At 39.9% G+C, this 18,935-nt stretch overlaps 1 protein-coding gene across 1 annotated transcript in view; it reads right to left on the bottom strand.

The window, feature by feature from the left end:
- SPTLC3 (serine palmitoyltransferase long chain base subunit 3) overlaps positions 1 to 617 on the bottom strand; it is a 108,494-nt gene extending 107,877 nt beyond the window's left edge. Inside the window, exon 1 of the mRNA XM_087818873.1 lies at positions 456 to 617. Coding sequence (XP_087674999.1) covers positions 456 to 617 — 162 coding nt within the window. The remainder of the gene's footprint in view (positions 1 to 455) is intronic.
- Between the last annotated feature and the right edge of the window lie 18,318 nt (positions 618 to 18,935).

Below are 18,935 nucleotides of genomic sequence, written 5' to 3'. Positions count from 1 at the left end.
CTGGCTTTTGTCTTTACTTAGGAATGGTTGTAACCATCCAGCTAAGTTTCTAACTTGAGACCGTAGAAGGTGATTATAAAACCAAGATAAGTAAAGAGAGAGAATGGCTTTGAGGGCAACTCTGCCCAAATGAGAGCCCATGGGGTCAGGATGGTTCAGAAGGTGAGTAGGCAAGTGTCCAGCGTCACAGGTATTTCAGGGACAAGGAGCATCTGGGGTGATAAGAGTCTGGATTGACGCAGTGACAGATAGTAATTATTATGATTGTCCTCATACTAATGGTGGGAATTGACTATTTTCTCATTACATTACACTAAGTTTCGGATACTCAGCTGGGAGAGGCCAGGCCTGAGATTTTGGGGTGATGCCTTTTGTTAAGAGAGGACCACGGCATATTCACATACAGCCATGCTCCAGAGTCCCCCCTTTCCCACCTTCCCTTTACCTCTTCCAACTGGAAGCAAAGACCTAATGTACTGAGTGGTGGACCTGCTCCCAGCGAGACCAACCTGTCCTGTGATCTTACAACAGTCCGACCTTTCCCCTGGGTGGATGCTGGTTGTCCGGGGATGGATGAGTGATGAAGGACTATACAGGTTCCCTGCCCAGCTGCTCATTTCCCAACAGTGAAGTTACCTGTTTGGCTGTGCTAACTCGCTTCTGGAGCAGGTGAGCTCACTCCTGCTACGCAGAGCAGGGAGCCAGGGCAACATGTGGGAAGTGGGGACCTGCCTTCTTACAAGCACCTCGCGGAGCCCAGCTCACCTCTTGGCATAAGCTGACAGAATTTCTCAAGTGCCCCTTCCTCCTCCTCAGGATAGCTCTATCAAACACTCTCACAGCAGGAGCCAAAAGAAAAAAAAAAGAATCAAATGGGAAAACAATTAAAAGTCTGTTTGGCTCCCGTGTGCAGCATGCAACAATAAGCCACACTTTCTGAAGTGTCTTCGGAAGGAATGCTGTGATGTCAAGTTTCAAAGAAAGACTCTGGCCCCAAATCAAACTGTAAGCTGTGACAATGCCCCACCTGACACTGTAACCAATTCCTCTTTCACCCAGAGAGGCGTTTCTGGTGCACAGGGGAAAATGCCATCCATTCCACAGAGCCTCAGCAGCTTTCAGCTTGCTTCCACTCCCTCCTTGTCTTGGGAAGCATGGTGAATGCAGCCTGTCATGACTTCTTGATAGGCTGAAACTTAGCTGAAAAGTTTGAGCCTTCACAAGCCTGCCCCCGGAATGCTTCGGGGAAAATAAAAGCCTAGCAGGTAAGTTTGTGCTTTCAGGGTTTAAAAGGCTCTTGGGACTATGTATGCCCTCCCGCGTGTGGAGAAGAAATTCTCTCCTAACCCACACCGAAGCTGTTTGGCAGCCAAACATCTGAAATAAGCTGAAGTGAACCGTCAAAGCACAAAGCACTTCACAAGGACTTTCGGTTAGGACAGCTTCCAACAGCTTGGCAGAGAAATACTGAACCGTCTGGTCATCCAGACTCGGGGAGGGATCGCCTCTTACCTGGGCTTCCTGCACGCTGCCGTTCCCGGCGCAGTTCCCGTTCTGCGAGCCGGCCCCCTGCTTCCCCTGGCTGGGGAGACTCCCGTTGCAGGCGGCACCGCCTCCACATTTGGCCATTTGTGTGAAATGATGGAACCCAGCAGGTCTGCGTCCGGTGCTTCTTGGCAAGCTTCAGTTTTGAAGTTGGTGAGGGGATGGCATAAAGCACTTGGGAGCTGAGCCTTTGGAGGAATCCTACCGATCAGGCTTTTCCAGAAGAAGAGCAGCAGTATCTTTGGGGCAGATCTTTGAAAGTACAAACAAAGGGTCACCTTTCCACTCCCCAACTCAGAATGCGGCTTCCGAGGCAGCAGACTAGCTCCTGAAACTACAGAGGAGCTTGCCCACGTTGGCTCCCCGTGGGGACTGAGGAAATCAGGAGACTGCAAAACCCAGTGGCGGACTGTGAGGGGGCGGGCTGGGAGGAGGAATCTTTTAAAGACACACACACACACACGCATGCACACACACACGCATGCACACACACGGAGTCTTCTTCCTGCAGTCAGTCAGTTCTGAGTTGACGCTGTGCCCCACCTTCCCCTCCCGCATCTGATTACATTTTTTTTTTTTTTTTTTGGTTGTAAATCAAGCTCAAAGTCAACATTTCTTTCTGCTGTGAAATAACATCCAGAAGGGATTGCCAGGAGCTGGAGGAAGGAGAGAATTAGGAAGTTACCTTTTAATGGGCACAGAATTTTAGTTGGAGAGGGCAGAAGCAGCTTTGGCAGTAGATGCTGGTAATGGTCGCGCAGCAATGAGAATTACTTACTGCCGCCGAACTGTACACTTTAAAATAGTTAACATGGTCAGTTTTATGTGATGCATATTTTACCACAATATAAAAATGGCAAAGAAGATATTCAGAACCCATCTAATGTTAAACCCACCTAATGTTCAACCTAATGTTAAACCAATGATATAATGAGAGATACCAACTCCTCAATAATTCTTGTAAGACAGAAGCGTAGGGGACAGAACATTTGGTTTCTTGTCTGCATTACCTTTACCGTGTGGCTTTGAGGAAGCAGTTTCCTCTCTTTAGGCCTCACTTTCTCCACCTGTAAAATGAGATAAAACATTTTTGTGGCTGATGCCTGATGGGGCGGTGGGAAAATAAAACGCTGGTTTGGCTTTGTTACTGACACGGGCGTTGTGAGGCAGATGGAGACTGCAGCTCCCAGGCCTGAACACTTCTGGTTTACTCATTAACTCTTAATCTCTCAGTGCGCGGAGTCCTGCGTTCTCTGGTCACGATCAAGTGCACTGCAGTGATATGGTTTGTTGGACAGTGTTAATCATTTAAAGCCCGTTGAGTCCTCCCAAGCCCACTTGCATTGTTCTCCTGAATCAAGGCTTCTCTTTTCTTTTTTTAAAAGTTTTTTTAATTGATTTTTTAGAGACAAAGAGGAAGGGAAATGGAGAGAGCAACGCATAGGTCGGCTGCCTCCTGACGCCCCCTACTGGGGATCAAGCCTGCAACACATGCGTGTGCCCTGACAGGGAATCGAACCAGCAACCTTTCAGTACATGGGACGACGCCCAGCCAACTGAGCCACACTGGCCAGGGCTTGAATCAAGGTTTCTTTAACATCAGACACTTAGAAAAGAAACTCTTGTATTGGGTCAACAAACAAAACCAAAAAGACAGGAATGGCCCCTGTTGTCAATGCGTGATTTCTGGTTCTCAGCTTTGCATAGGGTTTGCTTTCCTTCCAGAAAGAAGTGGCTGATGGAGAAAGTGCTGACCATGCTTTTCCTAACCATGATTTGCATGTGAGGGTTGCCATCTTTTCCATCCCCCAGAAAGCCAAAGGAATAAAAACCTGGGCCAAATAATGGGATGGAGTTAACACCAAGTTAATACCCTTTGTGTCTCAAGCTCAGAATTTTTATTGCATTTCTCCTGACCATTGTCATCAGAGCAGAACTAGCTTTTTACTGGACTCTCTCTTCCATGGCCATTACACTGGGAGTTGGGAGCTGAATCTGGGTTGCTGGCTGATTTTCTTCTAGACTTAAGTGCAAGAGGGATGGCAGGGCTGGAGGAGGCGCTGCTAGTTCTTGGCCTGACTGTCTCAGCTCACTTAGAAAGACAAGTGGAGGGAACTCGTATCCTGACTGAGCTCTACTGACTGGTAGAAAGTTTGTTGTTTTTTTTTTATAAGAATTTTGAGATAAAACTAAATTCTGGACATTAGATATTTCTATCCCTCTTCCTTTTCTTCTTTCTTTTTCTCTTTCCTCTTGGATTTTCCCTGTTCTCTGACTTTCCCTCTTCTCCTTTCCTTCTTGTGTTCCTTTACTTTGTTTTTATAAAGGGAAAAAAACATACATAGAAAAAAAATCTCAAAACATAGCTGATATCTGCTTCACTTTTTTTTCTAACCCCAATTTGCCAAGATTAGATAATCATAAATAGACAGTCAGAAAATGTCTACCACGTGTTCTCACTCTTGAAACGTTTCTACTTGCCGTATTGGAATATGGGAATTGTGTGCACAAAATCACCTGAGCACCCCAACTGTTTGACATCAGATACTGAGGATATGCATAACCAATGGCGGTTCATCGTTTCATATCATCTCCAGTGAAAGTAAGTGTGGAGGTCTGTTTGAGTGAGTGGTAACTTTGAGTGTAAGAATATTGATTGCTTGTAGGCTGAATGTTTGTCTCCCCCTAGAAATTCATATGTTGAAATCCTAATTCCCAGAGTGATGTCATTAGGAAGCGGGGTTGTTTCAAGGTAATTAAGTCATGAAAGTAGAGCCTCCTCATGGGATTAGTGCTCTTATAAAAAGGTGCCCAAGCTTTGCTCCTTCAGCCATGTGAGGCTGCAGCAAAAAAAGATGCTCTTCTAGAGAGGGGGTCCTCATGAGACACCAAATATTTTGGTGCCTTGATTTTTGGACTTCTCAGGGTTCAGAAGTGCGAGGAATACATTCTGTTGTTTATGAGCCATCCAGTTCATGATATTTTGCTATAGCAACCGGAATGGGCTAAGACATTGATCAACAGTAAAACACAAAATAAATATTGAGTCTGATTTGGTGTCTCTGAATATCTAAATGTATTTCAGATCGACCAGTAAACCCAACAACTGTTTGAATAACTGTTATATACTAGGTTATTTGCTAAGCCCTTCACTACAACAATGAACAGGACACAGGCAGCCTTCGCCCTCACAAAACTAAGAGTTCGCAGCACCTGCATATCTTCTACCCAAGATCTCTCTTTATCAAAGGTAAAAATGAATCTGTCCTTTACTGCATTAAGGACAAAAAACAAATTAGTTAATGATGGCCGTGTGGTATTCCCTGAAGGTACATTTTCATCCAGATACCAGCTTTTAGGGGTAGGCAAGAAAGGGAATTCAGAGGCTTGGCGATGTGTTCTGAAAGAGCTCTGGGTGTCACTTGGAGATGGGAAGTTGACAGAAAAGGGAGGAAATGAGCAAGATCAATGGTCAGAATTGTACTGTGTCTAGAAATCTGTTTGGTGAATCAATCTTTACTTACATAATAGAGGGTAATGGTGATGCAAAAACTAAAGTTCCAACAAGTTAGGTGACTACTCCAAAGCCATAGGAGTATGGGAATATGGAGCAGAAGTAGGTCATGAACACTAGGGTTCTGAGCCCAGAGCAAGTCCCTTTTCCTGAAACCACAATATCTGTCCTTCAGCTGTTGTCCTGGATACACAGATAAAGAAGAAAAATAACAAGAACCATTATGATTCGAGAAATTTCATTGAATTGTCCAAATAACAAGTAAAAATGAGTTATTTTGCCTTTCTGAATCATTGAAATTCTGTCATCTATCAAATAGAAGCAAAGATCTAGTGACACCTCAATATCTGCTGGGATTTAATAGTCTGAGATTACTCTGCAAGAAACTATTTACATTTTCTAAAAATCAGTCAGGAGAATTCTCATAGAAGGCCAGATACCAACATTGCAGATGTCAGATGTCAGGTTTTTGTGTGTGTGTGTTTTTCTTTCAAAACATGGGCTAATAGGATGGTAATGGGATGGCAATGCTATTTTCAGTTAGAAGAAAACATGTTATCAATGACTACTACCCCAAGGTAAGCAACAGTGTAAAATGTCTTCTTTTCTTCAAGGGAGTAGTGTCCAGAAAAGTCTTTGTAGTAACAATTATCGTCAGAATGCCCTGAGCCAAGAACAGGCTTTCCTCCTCCCTATGATGTCATAACTTAACTCTGCCTATGAAACTGAACATCCACTAAAAAAAAGTCTGGAATTCAGACTCTTAAATATAGAGCTGGTTATTTCTAAGAAGTATTCAAGAACCACCACTGTCACCCTACTATTCCAGATGCTTGGGGGTGAGCTTCTCAAAGCCACACTATTTTGGGGCAGCTACCTGACTTTGTTAATTTAAAAAACACTGTTATTTCTGCAAAAAAATTAGTTTATTTGTTTCCTTGGAGGGTTATTTGTTCAATGTAGTGATGATTTACTTAGGTGGGGCTTAAATTAATATTTGGCATATGAATTTACAGATTGACAACCTGGTTAAGTACCATCCATAAATCTTCTTATAATTTCTGTATGAACTAAGAACAACTACCTTTGTGATTGTTAATTGATGTTTGATTAACAGCTGAGTAGGCTAAATTCTCCTTAAACAAAATAGTGCCATTTATAAACTTAGTTAATTAAATGCCTTTAAAATTTAAAACATAAAAACACTTGAATATATTTTATTTTTTTAAGCACTTCAAATGGATACTGGGGAAACGTCTAGCCCTAACAAGCAAAAACTTGCCAAGAACAAAATTGACCCATGTAGATTTAATCAATTTAAATAAATTAATATGGTACATGAAATTTCCCCCAATATCTCAGTACTGTCTATAAGCTAGTTAATATTCTGTTACATATATTTAAAATTACAAGACTGCTATGCAAAAGTATGTTAAATATTACAGATTCTTCAGCTCATTTGCACACATAGATTATATCTAAACTTGATAGATAAATATTAATACTAAGGGCTTAATTTTTTTTTTTTTTTTTTAACAGTCCTAATGTGGCTTTTTATATCTTTAGTTGTAGGAGTTCTTCTGTTCAGCTAGTCTCCAGGTAGTTCTCAAGGGTGGTTGTTCTACAATTTAGTTGTAATTTTGACGTGGTTGTAGGAGGAGGCCAACACACTCCAGCATCTTGACTTGATTTTCTTTATCATCTTCCTATTGTCAATACTTCCAGGACTGAAAATACAGTCACCCAACTCTAAGGACCAGGTGTATCTTCTAGGTGAGGCTGAGGTACTGATACATTTGCGTAGACTGTCTCTCACTTTGCTAGGCAGGTCATTTGGACACCTAAGTGTGACCGGGTCATTTTATACCGCTGTTAGGTGGGCATGGCATGGTTTAAAAAGCCCACCTGGCTCCAGACACTCGTATGGTAAACTTATCCTGGGGTGACCCTCACCTGGAGGTACGTGCTAAGGTAATTCTGGTGCCTTGGGATGGAGAAATTTTCTAAGCTTCCAAGGGACTGGTGGCTGAGCCTTTCTGACAACAACGAGAGGTTAAGTATTGAGGATTCCAGGAGATGACAAGCACTGGGTCTGCTGAGGGCTGAATCTCTAAGCACAGCAATCGCAAATATAGCATAATCAATCTCAGCCCACAACTCAGCTGTGCAAAATAATAACTTTTCTTAGAACTTAATTTTAATTTCAAAGAAACACCTCCCCATTCCATCAGGGTGTCTAGTTATGGGGTACTTTTAGGGAATTGGGTTGCTATTAGTACAATGGGTTTTGAGAGAGACAACGTCTTTGGTCATTGACGTATGCTACTGAGTATCCTCTCATTATGCTTTCCTTCCTTTCCTACTCTAGGGGATTTCTCTCTGCTTTCCCTGTGCTATGTGGGAAAGCAAAGGAGTCATTCCACTCCCTCCTTTCCAGGCTAGAAATCAGGAATCCTACACATCTGCCTGTGGCATCACCCACCCAGACTATCTCTGCAGCTGCTCTCTCTCCAGGGACTTCCCTCCTCTAAGGGGCACTGCCACCCGCCTGTTCCTCTGCTTTTATTATTTCCCTTCTGAGTTTCTTCTTCCCAACTGGCAGGCATCTCTCTTCTAGCCTCTGAGAACATCCCTCTCTCCACAAACTGCGGCCGTCACTCCTGTGAGCCTTCTGCGCTCCCCGAAGGTGTTCACTTTGGGAACACACAAGTCCAGAGAAGGTTAAGAGTATTCTGTTCTCCCTCTTGGTTCAATGAGATGAGCAGCTTAACAGCGAGAATGAGGAGTGCAGGAGCGATTGGTAGCGCCCATCAGTTACTCTATTAGAATAACATTCTGCAGCAGTAATTCACCTCCATCCTTACAACGTATACACACACAATCCAAAGAAAGAAACAGATGTATTGGCCCACTGTAGCGTCTGAGATGAATGTGCATGAGCGTAGGCATTTCAAATTATTTCCATTTAACTACATACACACAGACAGTCAATTACACTGTTGATAATTTTTAGGAGAAACCATTGTCCAAGACCTGGAAAACGGCAAGAGAAATTGCAGTGTCCTTTCAGTGGAGGGCGGCACATAGTCTAGTGAAACTTCGAGAGGTCATCTGATTCTATAAGAGTGTGTGCCCTTTGGTTTTCTGTTGACTATTTTAAAATTCTGTAGGGATAGAAGTTTTTGTGCAAAAAACTGATAGCAATGCTAATGGTTCTAGTGCATAGAAATGCAATTAATTTTGACTGGTAGAGATATAATTGGTTTCTGCCAATTTAAAAAGATAACCCCAAATGTTATAGTGCATTGCCTTAGTGGACACTATCCAGTTTTATATATATTAGAAAACTCATTTCTGTATTCTAGTCTCTCTCCATCTTATCTATCTATACTTGTCTGTTCTTTAAATTTTCTTTTGACCCAGTCTTAATATATTACTATTGATTGATTAATGAGTTGAATAAAAACTTTGACGTGTCTATTTTATATTTGTTTGAAAGTTGAATTTTTTACTTTTTGAAAATCATACTTTACTAATTTGTAGAGTAAGCTGTTTTGTTGGTATCTAAACTGCCACTCTAATCCTCTTCTTGCTCATCAGCAATATTTTAAATAGTTTCTCAGGGATTTTCCACATTTTATTTAGTCTTCACAATAATATTCACAGTAACAGGCAATAAAATTTCTATTTTACACATTTAAAACTTAGGCTCAGAGAATGATTTATTTGATTGTAGGTTCCCAGATAGTTAGAAAGTACTGTGTAATGCAGCCGAGCTTTCAATACTTTTTGAGTTTGTGTCAAACCCTTTCCCCTGTGTGTATCCTGAGCCACTTTAAAGCCCAAATTGCTCAGAACTGCACAGTCCTCCTGTAAAATTAAAAGTATTGGAAGACCTAATGGTCCTCACTTTAAATCTTCTCAAGAAAAAGCAAACTGTTAACTTCGGAGACTTCGATTCAAAGGAGCTTTGATAACAAATCAAGATCAGTCAGCCAGTTAACTCTGGAATCCCTGCTTAATAGAAGGCAGCCTGGGGGACATTGGGTAATAGGTGTCACTTGCGTCAAGGGATATATGCTATTTAAGTGACTAACATTCAACGATCTGGTTGTGAAGGCAAAACCTGGACTTGTAAAATTTTAAAAAATGCATAAAACTAAAAAATGTAATGTTTTCAGAAAAGAAACTAATGAGACATCACAACTACTTAGTATTTGGTGACCAAATGAATTCTTCTTTGTGGAAAGAAAAAGCGTAGAGATAATGTTTCTTGTCGGTACCCAAGTTCATTCAGTCCATCTGGATTACTTTCCATTTTCTTCCCTCTGCAAGCCATGAGATAGACAAGAGGGGCATGATTCAAAGTCGAATGGCACCAGTGCTAGGCCACTTCTTATAATGTACATAAGAATCCTTACTTTCCTCGGACTGACTTGTCTTCATTGATTTTTTTTTCCTGCCCTGAACTCATGATTTATGATACTGTGTGGAGATGCTGTGAAGATTTTTTCTTGAATTTCCAGACAGAAAATACAGGGTGGGGCAAAAGTAATTTTACAGTTGTTCATATGGAAAACAATACAATTAATTAATGATAAGACAAGAATAAACTGTGTTTCATGTACTCACAACTGTAAACCTGCTTATGTCCAACCTTGTATGTCACATGGATAGACCTAGGAGCAGGACTAACTAGTTCCTTGATTTGCAGGCCGGGTTCAGAACGAAAATGTGGATCCTTTTTTCAAACAAGAAGCAGAATGTTACCAGCACTCTAGAATCTGGCCCATGCTCCCTCCAGTGCAGACTTTCCCAAGAATAACCGTTCTCCTGACTTCCAACGGCATGGATTAGTTGGGCCTCTTTTTGACTTTATATCAATGGAACCATGTAGAATATAGTTTTTATGTGTGTCTGGCTTCTTTGGCTCAACATTATGATTGAGAGATTTTCCCATCAGCTTGCATATAATTATCATTATTTTTATTGCTGGATAACATTCATTGCATAGAATCTTGAAATCATTTGTACTAGTGTTATAGTTAGGTTCATTTTCCCCCAGAATTTTCTTCTGACGTGCACATGAAGAGGCTTACACACACACACACACACACACACACACACACAGAGCGATGAATTCAGTCTACTCTGACTGGAGGTGGGGAGGGGAGGATTGCATACTAACTGGGTTTTGACCCTTGAGCAGGGTGTCTGTTGTGTCTGTTGCCCAGAACCCAGAATGTGTTCAATCCCCCGAAGATATTGGTTGACACTTTTAATCCCATTGTCTCCTCTTCCAAGTGGCTGCATCTTTTTTTTCTTTCTGTGAGTGAACTGGTGCAGGAAACTTTAGCTGGAGACACGCCAAATCTATATTTAATGTGTTTTTCCAGTTCTGGGAACCTGAGAGTTTTTCCTCACTTCACTTCCCATGAGTTGGTTTTTAGTTGTTGCCATGTTAACGTGATGATGACCATGAAGCAATCACACATATATAATGACTTAGGGAAAAAGTCATGAAAACAGGCCACAAGGGAGATATACATCAGTTACACGAGGCTTGTTTGGAATGCAGGAGCATGACGTCAAATGTTTTCTTCTGTTTTGGACATTTCCAAGGCTGTCCTTTATTATTTTTAATTAAGTTACTGTATGTAATTTATATACCATACAATTGACTCATTTAAAGAATACAATCCAATAGTTTTCACTACACTAAGAGTTGTGTAGTCATCACCACAATCAACTTTAGAAGATCTCACTACCCTAAAAGGAAACTACATACCCATTAGTAGTCACTCCTTATTTTCTCCCAATTTCTCCCTCTGTTCTCCCCTAATTTGCTCGTAGTTAGATAACTACTAATCTCTTTTTTTTCTCTTTACAGTTTTACTGTTATACACTTTTTGGACATTTTATATCAGTGGAATCATACACTTTATGTCTTTTTGTAGTGTTTGTGTTTTTTTCCCCCCCACTACTTCGTTCCTTTTTATGGCTGAATAATAGATCTATTTTATAGACAGACCACATTTGTTTGTCCATTCCTCAGTTGATGGATATCTGGATTGTTTCCACTTTTTGTTATTATGACTAATGCTTCAATTAACATTTGTGTACAGGTTTTTATGTGGAAATACATTTTTCTTGGATATGTATATAAGGAGTGCTGCACTACATGTTAACTTTATGTTTAACATTTGAGGAACTGCCAGACTGTTTTCCAAGGTGGCTGCCTTGTTTACATTGCAAGTAGCAATGTATAAGGCTCCCAATTTTTGCATATCCTCATTAAAACTTGCAATTATCTGTGTTTTTGATTATAGCTGTTGTAGTAGATATGAGGTAGTATCTTACTATGGTTTAGATTTGCGTTTCCCTGATGGAAAATAATATTGCGAATCTTTCCTTTCTTTTTTTCTCTTAATCCTCATTAGAGGATATGTTTTTATTGATTTTAGAGAGAGAGGAAGGGGGCAGAGAGAGAAATGGAGATCCTCGAAACCCACAGCCTAGGTATGTGCCCTGAGCGGGAAATGAACCTGCAACATTTTGAGCCACTGGTCAGGACTAATGCACATCTTTTCATGAGCTTATTGATTCTATGTCTTATTTTTCTAATTTTTTCCTTTAGATTGAATTTCTTGGGGTGACACTGATTAACAAAATTATGCGTTTCAGGTGCACAATTCTACAACACATCCTCTGTACGCCGTATTGTGTATACGCCACCCAAAGGCAAGCCTCTGTCCATCACCATTTATCCGCCCCATACCCTCCTCCACCTACTGCCTCTCACCCCCCCTCCCACAATCACCACACTGTTCTCTGAGTCCACGAATTTTTTGAAGTCCTTTGCCCATTTTTAAATGGTGCTGTCTTTTTATTATTGAGCTTTAGGAACTTTTTATATATTCTAGATTCAAGTATCTTATATATGATTTGAAAATATTTTCTCCCATTTCGTAGTTTGTCTTTGTACTTTCTTTTTTTAGTGTGGGGGTGATGTTTTTTATTTTACTTTTAAGCTACAGTTGACATACGATATTATATTAGTTTCAGGTGTACCAGCTGGTGATTAGACATTACATAACTCACTGAGTGGTCACCCTGGCAAACCCAGTACCCACCTGGCACCATACATAGTTGTTACAATATTATTGACTATATTCCCTGCCCTGTACTTTACATCCCTGCTTTTTTGACTTTCCTGGTGGTATCCTTTGAAGCACAAAAGTTTTTGATTTTGTTGAGGCTTAATGGATCTGTTTTTCTTTTTCACTTGTGCTTTTGGTGCCATTGCACTAATGCAAAGCATTTTTGAATCGTTAATACTTAAAAATTGTGTTCTTCCCCTGAAACTTGGCATATTTACCATAACTTTAGGGGAAAATTTCTAATTTCAAACCAGTCAATGATTTTCTGTATGTTTTGGGGAGGTTGGATTCCCACTTGTTACCTAGTGCTGGTTTAAATAAAAAGTCTTAAATGAGCTTTTTTTTTTTCCAAGAAGGGAGATAAGGGTGACCAGAAAACGAATGACCCTCAGCTTCAGGCTGAGAATGTTCGGTAGCTGATTGGCATCTGGCTGTCTTGGCAGCTAAGATTAGAAGATCCTAAGGCAGCAATTTTCAACCTTTTTCACCTCATGGCACATAAACTAATTACTAAAATTCTGAAGTGCATCAAAAAATATATTTTTTTGTCAGTCTGACAGAAAATAGATGTAATTTTGATTGATTTACAAAAAAATAATAGTACTTACCTACCTTTTTTGCTCCAAAGTGACTTTTTAAAAAATCAGGCGCCCATACTTGTAAACAAGGATTTCTGGTACCAAGAATTAACCAGTCAGATGCAACCTTATGATGTGATTTGACCAATAGGAGACAACGCTATTATATGGCCTATGTATTTACGGTTCAAGACAGGGCATTCACACTGGAGGGTTATTGTTGTGCTGGCTGTTGTTATTTATTAATTTAACAATCGAAGGGAAAAGAAGTCAGTGCCCCTGACTAAACAGTCAGGTATTGCATGTTTTAAAAATTCTTGCTGCACACCAGTTGAAATGGCTGTCCTGTTAACCAGCCTGGAAGTACATACTTACTGACTCTGGGCCCCAGGCTGATCTAAGCAGTGGGAAGCTGACAAGCAGGATGAGCTCTATTCTATTTAGGATATTATAAACTAGGTATATAAAATATATATCTAACAGAGGGAGCAATTTACAAACAATCTACATCTCAGAGTATCTAGTTTAATGCTCTTCAAGTAAGGCCTCAATAAACACTTACATAGTTAACTAAAAGATAATAGAGAATCAGGGACTAAATTATGTGGCCTGGACTATAATTGTGGTGTGACCTCGGGTAAGCCACACTTTCTGAGCTTCTGTTCATTTATCTGCAAATGGGGCAACAATAATGCTTAGCTCAAAGGGCTGCAGGGAAGGGCACATGAGACACTGCTGTGCGGGTGTGCGGGTGTGCGGGTGACTGTTAGGACTCATGAGAGCCGTGAATGCGGGAACAGAGGCAGCAGGAGTGGTTCGGGCGCGGGCTTTGCAGTTAAACAGAACCGGGTGCACATTTAGTATCTGTGTGCTCTTGGACACACTTGTAAAGCCTACTTTATGAGACTGTAGTGTGGAATATTTTAAACGAGATAATATACATAAAAAAACGGAACACAGGAGGATTTTTTAGGTGAAGGAGGCAGCAGGTGCAAAGCACAAAAGTACATATTTTTCCAGGGATGAGAGTATGTGTTGGGAGGTAACAAAAAAGCAGGGCTGGGGACACCTCAGGAGAGCTAAAAACAGATTCAGAGAACTGAAACCAGTTCCCCTGGGAGTCCTCTGAAGGACTTCAGTCAACAGCTATTTCATCTGATGCTTGTCTCAGGCAGAAAGCAACCTGCTACAACGGAAAAATCTCTGTTACGGTAAACTGAGGACCTGGGTTTGGTTGCAGTTCTGCCACCGGTTAGTTAGCTGTGTTCCTCGGAGCAGTCATTCAGCCTCCCTGGGCTTTTTCACCAGGTAAGTTCCTCGAAGTTTATTTTGAGAAACAGTAAGCTCCTAGTTTTCTTAACGTGCCACAGTCAGACTGCTGCTAACACAGAACACCGGAGGAAAACAAAGAATGTTTGGTTATCTGGGACTTGAAGCAATTTTCTAATACCCACAGACCTGGTGTTTCGGAACATCTTTGATGGTTTGTACAAAAAATATGAGCATATACAGATACCCAATTCCAATCCAGAGTGGTGCTTGGCAAAATGATCCAGCGTGTTCATGCGTCTCTCTGCAATGTGACAGACATTCTGATGAAATCCCTAAAATGCAGTCCTTGAACATTTGTTGATGTGTAACACACAGAGAAAAGAGCTGAAACCCTAAGTGTCCTGCTCTCCTAGTTTTCACAAACTGAACTCCTTCGACTAATTGGTTCCAAAATCAATAAACAGAACATAACCAGGGCCATGGAATCCCACTTGCTCTCTCTTCCAGTCATTACCTCTCCAAAGGATAAACCTTGTTTATAATATCATAGAATAGTTTTAAAATGTAAAAATAAACAAACAAACAAAACCCCTAACAACTCATTAAAAAGAAAGATTGCTGGGTCTTTAGTTAGAGATCTTTGAATGTCATTCTGAAATCTAGTCCTTTGCTTGTGCCTGCATAAACTATTTTCCACACTTGGGGAAAATAATTTGGCAATATGTCTCAAAATCCATTAACACATTTATTGCATTTGTTCTTGGTAATTTATCCAAGAAAAATCTGCTTTAAAAAGGATGATTTTGTATTTGTGAGTATTCTCACAGTTATCTGTAATTATTAAACCACAAAGCAACTCAGACATCCAACAACAGATGAATCATTAATTAGTTTATAGATACTAACCATGACACAGTAAGCAGGTGTTAAAATAGGAAGACTCCATAACAACAAGGAAAATACTTATCTTGAAATGTCTAGTAAAAATTGAAAGTGTCAAACTGTACTATACTAGAGCCATATCTTTATAAAACTCAAATGCATATGGACAAGAACTGGAAAATATTTATGGACGGATGTTGGTTGCTTTCTATATCTGTTGTGTTGTAAAATTGTTATTGTAATAAAAATCTGATGGGCAAAATCAAACATGTAAGCTTTACTATTTAAAATGAACTTCTTATGACAGTAAGTCAGGGCTTTTAGAGTACAAAGGAATAAAAAATTACAGACCTTTTTAAAAAGTTATTTAAAAGTCAACTGACAGCTATGAGAATGAAAAAAAATTTGTTGAAGTACAGCAGCCTCCAATGTTGGCAATGGTTCAAGGAAAGGAGCATCTTCATGCATTGATGGTGGGTGTAAAATTGCTACGATCTTTGGAAAACAAACAATCATTAACTGGTGAAATAAAAATGCATGAACCCTTTGACCCCAAAATCTTGCATAGGCTAGATCTAAGTATCTATTCTATGTAAATTAAAGTACCAGGACTCAAAGATACCTGTACAAATATATCACGGCATTGTTTTTAGTGGGAAAGCAAACATGCAGACGCAAACAAACCTGCACACAACCTGAATGTCCATTAGCTGTGCAATCACTGGGCACGTTGTGAGATGTCCATAAATGAAACATTTTGTAGTTATGATGAGGAATTACTTAGATCTATCCCTAAAACTGCTAAATGAGAACAAGAAAAAGAGAAAGACTAATGTGAACATTTCCTCACCCTTTGCTCCCCTCCACCCAGCCCCAGCCCTACCCCAGGCCTTTACCACTCTGTTGTGTGTGTCCATGAGCTATGCATATATGCATATAAGTTCTTTCTAATCTCTTCCTATCCCTCCAACCCCCTACCCCCTTCCCCTCTGAGATCTGTCCGTCTGTTCCGTGCTTCCATGCCTCTGGACAAATTTTGTTCGTCAGTATTTTGTTCATTATATTCCACATATAAATGAGATCATGTGGTATTTGTCTTTCTCTGACTGGATTATTTTGCCTAGCATAATACTCTCCAGGGCCCTCCATGCTGTATCAAAGGGTAAGAGATCCTTCTTTACAGCTGCATAGTATTCCATTGGGTAAGTGTACTGTACTACTGCTTTTTTATCCACTCATCTACTGATGGGCTGTTTCCAGGTCTTAGCTATTGTAAATAATGCTGCTATGAAAATGGGAGTGCATGTATTCCTTCTGATTGGTATTTCTGGATTCTTAGGATATATTCTTAGAAGTGGGATTGCTGGGTCAAATGGCAGTTCCGCTTTTAATTTTTTGAGGAAACTCCATACTGTTTTCCACAGTGGCTGCACCAGTCTGCATTCCCACCAGCTATGTCCTAGGGCTCCCCTTTCTCCACACCCTCGCCAACCTTGTTATTTGTTGATGTATTGATGGTGCCATTCTGACAGGTGTGAAGTGACACCTCATTGTGGTTTTAATTTGCATCTCTCTGATGATTAGTGACATTGAGCATTTTCTCATATGTCTCTTGGCCATCTGTATGTCCTCTTTGGAGAAGTGTCTGTTCGGGTCCTTTGCCCATTTTTAATTGGATTGTCTTCCTTTTGTTGAGTTGTATGAACTCTTTATATATTTTGGAAATTAACTTCTTATTGCTGTATAGCTGGCAAGTATGTTCTCCCACAGCGGGTTCCCTTTTCATTTTGATGATCATTTCTTTTGCAATGCAGAAGCTTTTTAGTTTGATGTAATCCCATTTGTTTATTTTTTTTTTGTTTCTCTTGTCCTAGGAGAGGTATTAGTGAAAATTCCACTATGTGAGATATCTGAGATTTTACTGCCTATGGTTTCTTCTAGGATTTTTATAGTTTTGCGACTTACATTTTAGTCTTTCATCCATTTTGAGTTTACTCTTGTGTATGGTGTGAGGTGGGTCTAGTTTCATATTTTTGCATATACTTGTCCAATTTTCCTAATACAGTTTATTGAAGACACTATCTTTACTCCATTGTATGCTCTTGCCTCTTTTGCCAAATATTAATTGACCATAATGGTGTGGGTCGATTTCTGGGCTCTGTTCTTTTCATTGATCTACAGGCCTGTTTCTGTGCCAGTACTAGGCTGTTTTGATTACAATGGCTTTGTAGTATAGTTTGATATCCAATATTTTGATACCTCCAACTTTGTTCTTCTTTCTCAAGATTGCTGCAGCTATTCAGGGTCTTTTTAGGTTCCATATAAAATTCTGGAGTATTTGTCTAGATCTGTGAAATATGTCATTGGTATTTTTAATAAGGATTGCGTTGAATCTATAGGTTGTTTTGGGTAGAACGGACATTTTCTTCTGAATAAATACACAGAAGTGAAATTGTTGGGTCATACAATAATTCTATTTTTAAGTTTTTAAGGAAGCCCCATACTGTTTTCCATAGAAGTTTCACCATTTTATATTCCCATTAACAGTGTAGAAGGATTCCAACATCTCCATATCCTCGGCAATACTTACCTTAAAAACATTTTTTTTATAATTACCATCTAACAGGTGTGCTCATCTTGAGTACTGTAACGGCTTAATGTGAACTCGACCTCTCATAAAGATATTTTATCACTGTGAGATCTGTTTTGGTGGGGCATCAGGACTGGGACTTCTTATTCTGCCAGCTTACTGACATTTCTCACCAGGTTGTTTCCAGTACTTATTTAAGTTTTAAGTGATAATTTCTGTTTTTTAAATTAGGCTAATTTTAATAAAATAGAAATATAGATCTGTATTGTAATTTCTACTTTATGAGGTTATATCTTACAATTGTATAGGGAGAAAAAGGCAGATATATTATTTTTATTTTATGAATATAAAATTGCATCCAGAGAGGTTAAGATAATTCTCCAAGATCTCACCCTGTGAATGAAGGTGTACACACAGTTTTATCCGGAAGTTTGAGAAGCAACCTCCCCTACTCAATAGCATATGAAAAAGGGATGACACTTCTGAACACTAATTCCTCGTTAATTCTTTCTATCTACCTAAGGCCCTAGTTTAGTAACTCCCTTGGTGTGGTGTCTTGAATTAGAGCAAGAGGGTGTGACATTCCACACCTAAGCCCCCCTGTTTCTTGTTTATATGTGTGAGGTGAGTTGTTTGTAGCGAAGTTCTTGTGGAAACTGCCTGAGTAAATACACTCACCAAAGGAAAACAAAGTGGGAATATATATGGCGTATATTTCCTGAGAAATAGTGTGAAGAAGTAAAATGGGGGTACTATGGTCAAGCTGTGAAATTATTAAAATAAAATAGGCTGATGCATGAAGAAAAGATTCTAGTCTTGCCTTCACTAGTCTAGGAATTTAAACTTCTGAATTTTTCAGCCCTGTGTCAATACCTGGATGCCCATCACGTTGCGTGTTAATGCCTGGGCAGACATCAAACCCTCAGTTTACCATTTGAATGACCTCAAGAAGAAACTGTTCCATTATCCGAGCCACTAGACATCTAAAAATTACCATCTTGGAACCATCCAAGGGAGAAAGATGCAGGACTGAATATTCTCAAGAGTAGACTTTTTACCATAAGAAACTCGCTTTCCTTTCTCTTTTGGAATATGTCTATGTCTTACCTAGATTGTTTCACTTTGCAAACCCTAAGACCCTTGAATGAATGTCTGTCATTTATATTCTTGCAAAGCCCCTTGACCCATTTTGAGTTCGCAAGACACCATGCCACCCCAAAGCTTGTATTTTTCTAAGGTCACTCTGTTAAATGCTCAACTGTTCAACGAGGCCATGTTCCTCCAATATAAGCGGCATTGCTATATAAGCTTTGAAATATTTCTTTGAAGTCCTCTGATTTTAATATTTAAAAACTTTCCCTAGACTTCCTTCCCTTGATACTCACCGAGTTTGC

The sequence above is a fragment of the Miniopterus natalensis genome, chromosome 7 (genome assembly GCF_054644295.1).
Source record: "Miniopterus natalensis isolate mMinNat1 chromosome 7, mMinNat1.hap1, whole genome shotgun sequence".
NCBI classification, from domain to species: domain Eukaryota; kingdom Metazoa; phylum Chordata; class Mammalia; order Chiroptera; family Miniopteridae; genus Miniopterus; species Miniopterus natalensis.
Note: the sequence above shows the minus strand (reverse complement) of the source record. Positions and strands in the feature narration are given on the sequence as shown.